At 37.9% G+C, this 10,609-nt stretch overlaps 1 protein-coding gene across 1 annotated transcript; it reads right to left on the bottom strand.

Annotated features, from left to right (window-relative positions):
- Window positions 1–4,399: 4,399 nt before the first annotated feature.
- Lamtor5 (late endosomal/lysosomal adaptor, MAPK and MTOR activator 5) lies at window positions 4,400–8,922 on the bottom strand. Its single transcript, XM_015505024.2, has 4 exons — window positions 8,527–8,922; window positions 7,678–7,739; window positions 5,643–5,760; window positions 4,400–4,715 (listed from the first exon to the last, which is right to left on the bottom strand). Exons 1-4 carry the CDS (start codon window positions 8,700–8,702, stop codon window positions 4,655–4,657), a joined length of 417 nt encoding a protein of 138 aa, XP_015360510.2. The 5' UTR covers window positions 8,703–8,922; the 3' UTR covers window positions 4,400–4,654.
- Between the last annotated feature and the right edge of the window lie 1,687 nt (window positions 8,923–10,609).

Below are 10,609 nucleotides of genomic sequence, written 5' to 3' on the forward strand. Positions count from 1 at the left end.
ACAGATTTGAAATGTGGCAAACAGGGAGTCTAAGAAAGCAGCAAAGTCCCAGAGATAAGCCCTTCCAAACCTAAGGAAGCTTTTAGATGTAATGGGAATTGCAAACTTGGTAGAATGTCAGCTTTGCCATTTTTTTAAGCATTAAAGCTCTAGAAAAGTTACCTTTACTGATTCCATTTGTGGGAAATACTATTTTTCAAGGTTGTTGTGAGGATTAACAATATATATATAAAGTGACTATGTTAACCATCTATTGCTTATTGATGGAGCTATTGTTTGTTGGTAAGCATTCTTAAACTATGCTGGGTGTGGTGGTACATGCCTATAATCCCAGCAATTTGGAAGGCTGGAGCAGGAAACTCTCAAGTTCAAAGCCAGCTTTGGCAGCTTATTGAGGCCCTGAGCAACTTAATGAGAGCCTATCTGAAAATAAAAAATTGAAGAGGAAAAAAAAAAAACTAGGAATGAAGCTTAGTGGTAAAGCACCCCTGGGTTAAATCCTCAGAATAATAATAATAATAATAATAATAATAATAATAATAATAATAATAAAAAAAAATAAATCCACCTTTGGGATATTAGTTAACATTTTGGCATCTGTATCCAATCCACAATCCACTTAAAGCATGTAGGGTGTTTTACATAAACAAATAATTCCCTCAGCCTCAAACCTAGTCTTGGCCCTAAAGCTATTCAGCGAGAATACAGCATGTTTTCTTAAGTTACCACTATTACCCTGATTCCTTTGTCAAATATAGCCCATTAATAATTTTTAACCCTTAGTGACTTAAGTGTTTAATACAGTGCTACAGCCTAGAATTAAGAGATTTTAATTTTTTAACTGAAACTTTACGTGTCCTCATTCATTCCTTATGCAGAAAAGAGTTAACATAATTGGCCTGAGATTCAGGTTTTAACAAGTGAAAGGTCTTAAAAAGTTGGCCTCTGCCTGGCATCTGGGACCTTAGATTCAGTAGAGTTCCCACTATTCCCTAAAAGGTGCATTGTGCCTAATGTGCAAAGAACATGTTGTATGCTGGACAGTTGCTTTTCTCTGGGACTCTGGAAATTTAGCATGTGCTGAGCAGAAAGTGCTTATGTGACCACCCTCCATTGGGCACTGAATCTCCAGCAAGCTTCCCTGGTTGTGGCATTTCACACTTATCATAACCCACTGCTAGGGGAATTAAGTACATTGTATGATTTCACTGAAAGAGGATTCTTGGAAGCATGTGCCTGGTTTCTTCTTGACATGCCCCATCTAACCTTTTCCTTTGGTTGATTCTCCTTTGTATCCTTTTACTGTATTAAATAACATTAGTACAAATGCTCAGTCCTTTGAAGGCCTACTGAATCATCAAACCTGAAGAAACTATGGCACCCACCTGGAGTCCCAGCCACTCAGAAGCTGAAGCAAGAATACCTCAACTTTGAAACCAGCCTCGACAACTTATCGACAGCTTGTCTCAAAAAATAAAAAGGGGCTGGTTTTGTGGCACAGTGGTAAAGCACCCAGTACTGCCAAAAAACACAACATTTGAGGGACTATATATTTATCTATGTTTTCCAGAGAAATAATAAAATATTCCCTAGAATGGCGGTAGGGGGTAGAGATATTGATTTACTATAAGGAATTAACCCACATGATTATAGAGGCTGAGAAGCCCAAGATCTATACCCAGGAAGCTGCAGACCTAGTGATAGTATGGTTCCAGTTCAAATCAAAGGACAGGAGAACCAATGATACAATTTTCAGTTCAAGTTTGAGTCTGAAGGCAGAAAACCAATTTCCCAGAGCTCAAAGAATGATTTTCAAGCTCTGTATTCTACTCAGGTTTTTAATGGCTTGCATGAAGCCCACCCATATTTGGGAAGGCAATCTTTACTGATTCTGATGTTAATCTCATCCAAAAACACCCTTGCAAGCACCCAGAATAATGTTTAACTAAATATCTTAGCATCTCAAGTTATAAAATTAGCCATCAAAGGAGCGGTCTTGAGAAAGACCATACTCCAGCTTTAGTTCTGTGGACTAAAAAATCGGCCATCTCCAGCCCTGAACTCTTTTCAGTATTTCTTAGATTTTATCAATAAATTGGTTATGCTGTCCTACCTTCAAGGGGTGGTTTTGAAAAATAAATAAAAAGTATGTTACTCATTTCACTGAATAAATAGTTCCCGCCTCTTGCCATGGTGCTGGACAAGGGAGTATCTTAAGCAGAGTGGTTTTGTCCTGAATGCAATGTGAGACTTCTGAAGAAAGGTTTAGAACTGTGCCTGGTACACAGTGAGTACTCAATACATGTTAATGAACATGAGGAATGCTGTCAGAAATTCAGCTTCAGGGCTGGGGATGTGGCTTTAGTGGTAGCGCACTTGCCTGGCATGCGCAGGGCACTGGGTTCAATCCTCAACACCACATAAAGATAAAGATATTGTGTCTACCTAAAACTAAAAAAAAATATTAAAAAAAAAGAAATTCAGCTTCAATCTAAAATCAAACTTTGTTACCTTTTCTCTAATCCTTCCATTTGACTGCTTGTAAGGCACCTAATTTTCCTATTCAGTCATCTTAAATTATTTATTCATCCTCATTTCCCGTTTATCTCTTGTATTTGATCCTGAGCTAATTATCTCAACAGACCTATTTCTTCTCTAAAATGGAGATAAATCATAAAATTGAGGACTAAATGAGCTAAATGCATGTAAATTACTTAGTATGTATCTAGCATGTAGCAACAATCTCAAAAAAGGTTGGCTGTTATCACAAGAAGCTATGAATTAGATGCATGAATGAGTAATCAAGAGTTTTCTCCTTGGGAAAAATGAGCTTGGTCTACAGATTAATCCTAAATTATCCCACTTAGTCTTACCTGCTTCAAAACCCAGGAAAAGGCTCAGGATTCTTTTTTTCAATATTTTTTTTAGATGTATGGACCTTTATTTTATTCATTTATTTATAGGTGGTGCTGAGAATGCTGGGCAGGCGCTCTATCACTGAGCCACAGCCTCAGCTCCAGGCTCAGGAGTCTTAGGTGGGTAAGTCTGAGTGAGCTGTCCTTTCAGTTTTTTTTCTTGTTTATTTTTTTTGTTTTGATAACCTCTTAACAGACCAAACTAAGGCATTTGCTGTTATATAAATATTCCTTTTGGTATATCCTGTCTTTGTTAAGCCATTTCCTCTGCCTAGAAACCCTTTATTCCAAGTGCCCATTACATTTAAAAAAAAATTATATATATATATATTTTAGTTGTAGGTGAACACAATACCTTTATTTTATTTTTATGTGATGCTGAGGATCAAACCCAGTGTCTCACAGGTGCTAGGCGAGCACTCTATCACTGAGCCACAACCCCAGCCCTATTTATTTATTTAGAGACAGGGTCTCACTGAGTTGCTTAGTGCCTTGCAGTTGCTGAGGCTGGCTTTGAACTCTTGATTCTCCTATCTCAGCCTCCTGAACCTCAGGGACAGGCACGCACCACTGCACTGGGCCATCCATTACATCTTTAGAGGCCAAGTTTATACTACAAAACCCTCTTGTTTTAGTTGTACATTTATTCAGCAAGTATTCATTCAGTGTCTGTATAAAGAACTGTTATAGATTCTTACTCATCCCCTCAAGATGTATATGCTAACAGGGAAGAGATAATAAAACACACAATGTATGGAATATGACATACATCCATTTCCCTTCAGTACAAACTCAAGGGCTTGAGACATGCCTCATTCAAAATCTTTGTTTCCCTTCTGATATTCTGGATATTTTTTTAAAAAATATCTTTATTTTATTTATTTATTTAATGTGGTGCTGAGGATCAAACCCAGTGCCTCACACATACGAGGCAAGTGCTCTACCACTGTGCCACAGCCACAGCCCTGGATATTTTTTATACTGTGAAACATTAAATTGCTAAAGAGCAACTAGAGCTGTATTCAAATTCAATGAACTGAGGTCCTTTGTGTCTACCTGTGCACCATTCTGTTGTTGAGAACTATAAAGGATAAAGAAAAAGAAAAGTTAACTTATGGTAAAAGATTTTTTCTAGCCAAATATGCCTATTTTTTTCTAATGGTATGGGTAAATATTGTGGGCTCCTGAGTTGGGAGTCTGAGTTCAAAAGGTATCTGCTAATCCCTTAGCCTTAGTTGTACAAACACAAAAGGGCAAAATGAAGTTTTTGGAGTAACTATTTAAATGATATTAGCTATGATGTTATTGAGAGAAGTATATGCTTGATTTAAATATTCATGGACACTTCTGTTAGAATATAGGCATTTTGGGAAAATTCTGAAAGAGAAGTAATTTCAAACAGATCTTTTTGAAAAACATAACTTTATAACTGAAAAAAATGAGCATTTGATTAGGATTTTAAAGAATCCAGAAAATACCTAAGCTTTCCTCCAAGCAGATTTATTTAACCTAACAAAATTTTATATACAAAGTGATCTGGACATGCTGCTTCAAAACATGATCCTTATTAATATCCTGATACGTTGATTAAAAAGCAACTCACTCTAAAATAAATAGAAAAGTACCCAATGCATATTCAATGAATGGCTTAATCACTGCAACTTAACTAGTTTTGTAAGATGATTAACATAGTAGGATTGAGTCCCTATGACAGGCTGCTGGAGAACTGATGAGAGACATCAAGAGGCCATTTTGTGCACTGCCACGGTGATGCCATCATGTTTTTGGATCATAATGTTCCTGAAGAAAAAAAAAAAAAAAGGAAAATATTCAATAAAATGTTAACAAGTGGGACTTCAGTATAAGACTAAAATAACATCATATTTCTATGTATGATAGCAATAAATTAGCACAATAAAAACATTTGGGTGTACTTAATGAAAATATAAAAATAAAATTAATCCTTAATCTTACTATTCACAGATACTGTCAATATTTTCCTGTTTTTTTTCCCCTTAACATTTAAAATTTTTTTAATCTAATTAATTATACACAACAGCAAAATGCATTTCGTTTCATTGTACACAGCACAACTTTTCATTTCTCAGGTTGTATAGGATGTAGAATCACACCATTTGTGTAATCGTGTGTACGTAGGGTAATGATGTTCATCTCATTCCACCATCTTTCCATGTATGCTACTTTCTGACTCTTTTTTATCTAATACAGATTTTTTTCTTTCTACAAAACTGTGATCCTATTGTGCATAATTTTATATTTTGATCCCCCCCCCCATGTACTATTATCCTACAGTTCCTCCCTTGGAATATCCTTAGTATGTCTATTATTATAGAAGTTACTATTTGATCAGTCTTCTTTTGTGCAATTTATTACTTTTTCTTGGTAGACTGATAATTCATGACAATTCTTACTCATTACTGAAAAGTCATTGTGGCTTGAAAGCACAATTAATTTTAGAGGTCAGCCTGTTCCTGTGGTTCCATAGGTGAAGAATTCCCTCCCAAGTACTCTGAGGAATCACTGACACAGGGCAGATTTTCCAGAATAAAAGGAAAGGAAGGGGGCTGGGAAGGGGGCTCAATGGTAGAACGCTTGCCTAGCATGTGTGAGGCACTGGGTTCAATTCTCAGCACCACATATAAATAAGTAAAGATCCATTGACAGCTATTTAATAAAAAAGGAAGGGAATCACTGACATCTACTTACCCATTATCTGATTCTAGGCACACCACAGGAATATCAGTGGGGTCAGAGGTTAGCTTAGCTGCTTGTTGGGCTAGAACAGATATAACCCCAGCATGTTCATCTGACAGAGTCCCACGACCTGGAAAATAGATGACATCCTGTTACCTGATTGTCTTCAAACAAGTACACAGCTATAGTAGTATCTCCCTTTGAATTAGAAATTGACATGAAATTATTTTCCTTGATATTCAGCTGGTTACATTAGGGAGAAAGTCAAGCAACAATTCTTGAATGTTATAAATGACAATTTTCAAAGTCATTCCCATCATCATCTCTAAACATCATCTTCTCAAGCATATAAGGAAGTTGTAATTCAAGTCAATTTGAAAGTCATAAATTCATTTTATACAGTTTACTAAAACCAAGAAGTTCAAGTGAAATTAACAAAAAGCAGTCAATAAGAACAAATTAATTTAGGGCTGGGGTTGTAGCCCAGTGGTGGAGCACTTGCCTAGCATGCATGAGGCACGGGGTTCGATCCTCATCACCACATAGAAATAAAATATTGTGTCCACCTAACACTAAAAACTAAATATTAAAAAAACAAATTATAAGAAATTAATAAGAACAAATTAATTTAGTGAAATTAATTCCTTTTGAGAAATCTGATTTTTTTTTTACCGAGTTCAACCTCAAAGGACATATTTTTATTTTGTCAGGTGATAAGAGGTAAGATCACCTTAACAGCATATGTGAATATTCTGTAAGCAATTCTTTCTTTTTTGTTCTGGTTCTTGGGATTGACCCCAGGGTGCTTAACCATTGAGCTACATCCCTAGCCCTTTTTATTTTGAGACCGGGTCTTGCTAAATTGCTGAGGCTGGCTTTGAACTTGTGATCCTCCTGCCTGTCTTCTGAGCCACTGGGATTTATAGGCATGCACCACACGCCTGGCCCTGACTCAGAACTTTTTGATAACATTTTATAATATAATTAAATGTGGGGTCCCAAATACAAAAATTAATTACTAAGTTTACAATAGACTTTTACACATAAAAGCAACATAAGGTTAACTGTGCCTGAAATTAAGAGAATAGACTTGCCACCACGACAAACTACAGATTCACTATTGTTATAGAAAACATTCACTGACACAGTGTAGTCTTCAAACAGTTTGAAGTTTTTTTCAGAAAATGATTCAGTTTTAGATTTCTACACGTGAATTTCAGTCTTTCCATTACTGAGCCTGGCAAACTCTTCAAAAAGTTTACCTTTTTTCTCCAATGAGTATGTTAAAATGACTAAGTTACAGATTACCAAAATGGTGCCAGGCACATTAAGCACATTATTCTACTATTATTGCCATTATTAAACAACAACCCAGTTGTTTAATAGATAACTGGAAACTCTGAGGCGCTGAAAGATTCTTTTTGGTCCAAGTTCACATTACTACCAAATGGAAGAATGGGTTGAACTCTGATGTGTTCGATTTTCAAATCCCTGTTTTGACTGCCTAATAATTTCTTGTTAAGTGTAACTGGGCTAACAAATAACACCACCCACCTTGCAGGGGTATTGTGAAAATCAGACACAGCTTAACAGTTCCAGTATAATGAATTCAATAAATGGTAACTGTTGTCACTATCTGAAGTCCTTTCTAGACCCAATTTAAAATGATTCAAATGCCATTTATGTAGACAACTATTTTGTACTACAGTGATAAGAAAAATGTCTATTCTTTTTTTAAAAATTTTTTTTAGATTGACACAATACCTTTATTTTATGCATCTTTATGTGGTGCTGAGGATCAAATCCAGGGCCTCACATATGCCAGACAAGTGCTCTACTGCTGAGCCATAGCCCCAGCCCCAGCCCAAACGTTTCTATTCTTCATGTGCCAGTTAAAAAGTTTTAATTTTCTAATCTTATTTGGAAAGAATCTCTACTCCCACAAAAATTCTCAGAAACTGCCAAGGTAAGGGGAAATAAAAGCTAGAGCATGGTAGTGTAACAGGCTCCACGCTAACCTTATATAGGGATTGGATAAAACACTTACAGCCCAGATTAAGTCCTTGTGAATCTGTGCACAGGACTCCAACAATGGACGGATTCTTCATTCTAATTCCAGGAACACATGAAAATATTTAAATAATTACACCAAGTACAGACTTTCTGTGTACCAGATATTTTAAAAATGCTTTGAGTATTTCCCAACCTTTTTTCATTACCACACCCAAAAAATTAAGTTATATAATTTATTTAAATAAAACGTTTTATGAGAAAAGACTGTCAAGTGCTGCTGAACTTTCAAGGGCCACAATATTGCAATATCTAGGATTTTTTTTTTGCCTTTGTTATAGATGTATGCTTTAGCATATGAACTCGTTTAAGTTGAAAAGCTTATTAGGAGTTCCCTCCCAGACAGAAGAGAGAAACTGCACACCAGCGACAGACAGGTGTCTCCCTCTATGCCTTATACGTTTCCAATTTTGAATTTCATATAGATACTAGAAAAATTTAAGGGACGATACATTTCCTTAAGTACCAAGTAACTAGACTACATACACGAGAAGAGAAACGTGTGTGTGTTTACACTGCAGGGCTCGAGTATGCACATCCGGTATTCCCCCAAATTAATCCGTTTCCCAAGTTGACGAACCACCGGGACCTTAGAGACGATTTAAACGCCACAGATGGCTTGAGCCCAGGAGACCTGGTGAGGAAGTGTTCGGAGGCCAGCGGGATTTTAATTCCGGGTCACCCACCCCTTCTGAGTCCCAGGGCTCCAGTAGAACTCGGGGCGTCCCCCAAACTCCCCGGCCAACACCCGCAGCTCTCTCCATTTGTCCCAACCAAATCCCCCTAGTGCGACCTCAGGACAGCCGGAAGGGCCCGCACTACTCACGTATCCTCCAAGTGCTGCTCCAAAGTCGCCTCCATCCCGCTCGAAAGCCACCCCGGCGCCGGTCCTCCGTTACAGGCCTTGGTCACGTGACGCGGAGGAGGTGCGCACTCAGACGGCGCCTCCAGAGGGACCAAATTCACAGAGGCGCAGCGTCCGCGTTTTTTGCCGGTAAACATCACTGCGCTCGCGCCGGGCAGAGACCCACGAGAGTTCTGCTACCGTGGTGAACCACGCCTGGCTGCTCCGCGGAACCGGAGGCGCGGATTTCGCCCCAGAGGCAAGACGTCCACAGCTGGACCTCTCTGGCACTTGACTTCTGCGATTTTTTAACCTTCGGATTACTCGGATTATGGTTTAAACGACTCCGAGTTCTGGCTCGCGCCGGCTCTTGTTCAAGTTTTACTGTAACCCGTGGGTCAGGCCTGGTGTCATCTGGGCAGAGGGGCAGGTACGCAGAAGAGGCAGGGCCGCAGGGTCTGAAGGACGAGATCGCACACTGAGAAAGTGTCGGAACTTTAACAAAGGCAGATACTCATAGCGAAGGCTCAGAAAGTTTTTGAGGGGAATAGTGGCTTTTAAGTCATACCTCTTGAGACAACTGGTAGGAGTACCCAGTTTAAACATGACATTATTATTTTTTTTTTAAAGGAAAAAGAGTCATCCATAGTCCCACTGTCCAGAGATTACTGTTAATCCCTTGGAGAATATCCTTTTCAGATGGCTAGCTTTGCAAGTGTATACTTTGACCGTTTATTTTTTTATTTTTTTTAAAGCAAGTTCAGCATAGATACTGGACATAAAATTCTGTATTTCACAGAATTTAACATGAATATTTTTTCATGAGACTAGTATTCACTTGCATTCCTTTGCAACAGGGCAAATTATTCCATGTTATAGCTATATCTTGATTGAATTAACCAAACCCTTATTAATGTCCAGTTAGGATGCTTATAGTGTTTTTGTTGTGTGTGTGTTTTGGCTGCTGCAATCCTGAGTGAATATCCTCATAGCCAGATATTTGGGTCAAAGGACATAGTAATTTTTAGGATTGTTGATATATACTCTGCAGAGATGTGGTGCCAAGTTACATTAAGATGTGTAGCATTTTGATGGAAGTGGGGTGTATCCGTGGACTCTCCTATCCCTCCTGGGTCTCTACCATCTCTTGTGCATCTTTCCCTGCACTGTTTTCTCCAATGCTGTGACCAGCATCTTCATTTTATCTTCTGATCAGGGGCCCAGCTCCAGAGCTCTTCAGAACTTGAATTCGGAGTCCTTCTTCACTACAAAGTGGTTGTGATGAAACTTGCAGAATTTTAATTTAAAAAAAAAATTCTAGTTTGGGTGTTGTAATTCGGTGGATTTGAACTCTTGTTCTAGAGAATTTATGTTCTTAGGAACAGCACAATGTAGGTCAAACAAATTTTAGAACAGCAGTTTAAAACTATTCTTGAAAGATAGGGTTAGTAGGGCTGGGGTTGTGGCTTAGTGGTAGTGTGTTCGCCTAGCATGCATGAGGCCCTGGGTTCGATTCTCAGCACCACATAAAAATAAAGACAATAAAGTCCATCAATAACTAAAAATATATTTTTAAAAAGATAAGGTTAGTGGTAGAGTACTTGCCTAGCATGTGTGAGGCCCTAGGTTCGATCCTCAGCATTGCATAAAAAAATAAGTGAATAAAATAAAGGTATTGAGTCCATGCACAACTATGATTTGAAGAAGTTTGTGCCGGGGTCTAGGGAAGTCAGCCTGCTTCCTGCCAGAAGTCATGCCAAGGAAGCTGCACATCTCTGTACCACCTCCTTGTGGTTCCATGTGGTAAAGCTTTGCAGGGCTCTAGTTTTCTAAACCTTCACAGTCTGTCCAAATAAAAATATAATGTGAGTCATATTTGTAATTTTAAATGCCCTGATAGCCATAATAAAAAGTAAAACAAATTAATTTTAATAACATTTTTAATCCAAAATATCATTTTAACATGCAATCAATAAAAATAAAGATAGCTTACACTTTTTCAACTATAGCATGCCTTAAAAATCCAAAGTATTTATACTTAGAGCACATTTCAATTAAGCCTAAC

The sequence above is a fragment of the Marmota marmota genome, unplaced genomic scaffold, assembly GCF_001458135.2.
Source record: "Marmota marmota marmota unplaced genomic scaffold, marMar, whole genome shotgun sequence".
NCBI lineage: Eukaryota > Metazoa > Chordata > Mammalia > Rodentia > Sciuridae > Marmota > Marmota marmota.

Bases quoted from the DNA above. Each gene is read 5' to 3' on its own strand.
- Lamtor5 (XM_015505024.2), bottom strand. From the start codon at position 8,702: ATGTTTACCGGCAAAAAACGCGGACGCTGCGCCTCTGTGAATTTGGTC. The intron at 7,740-8,526 runs GTGAGTAGTGCG...TCCTGGAATTAG, and splicing joins GAGCAGCACTTGGAGGATAC to AATGAAGAATCCGTCCATTG. The intron at 5,761-7,677 runs GTAAGTGTTTTA...TCTATTTTCCAG, and splicing joins ACAAGGACTTAATCTGGGCT to GTCGTGGGACTCTGTCAGAT.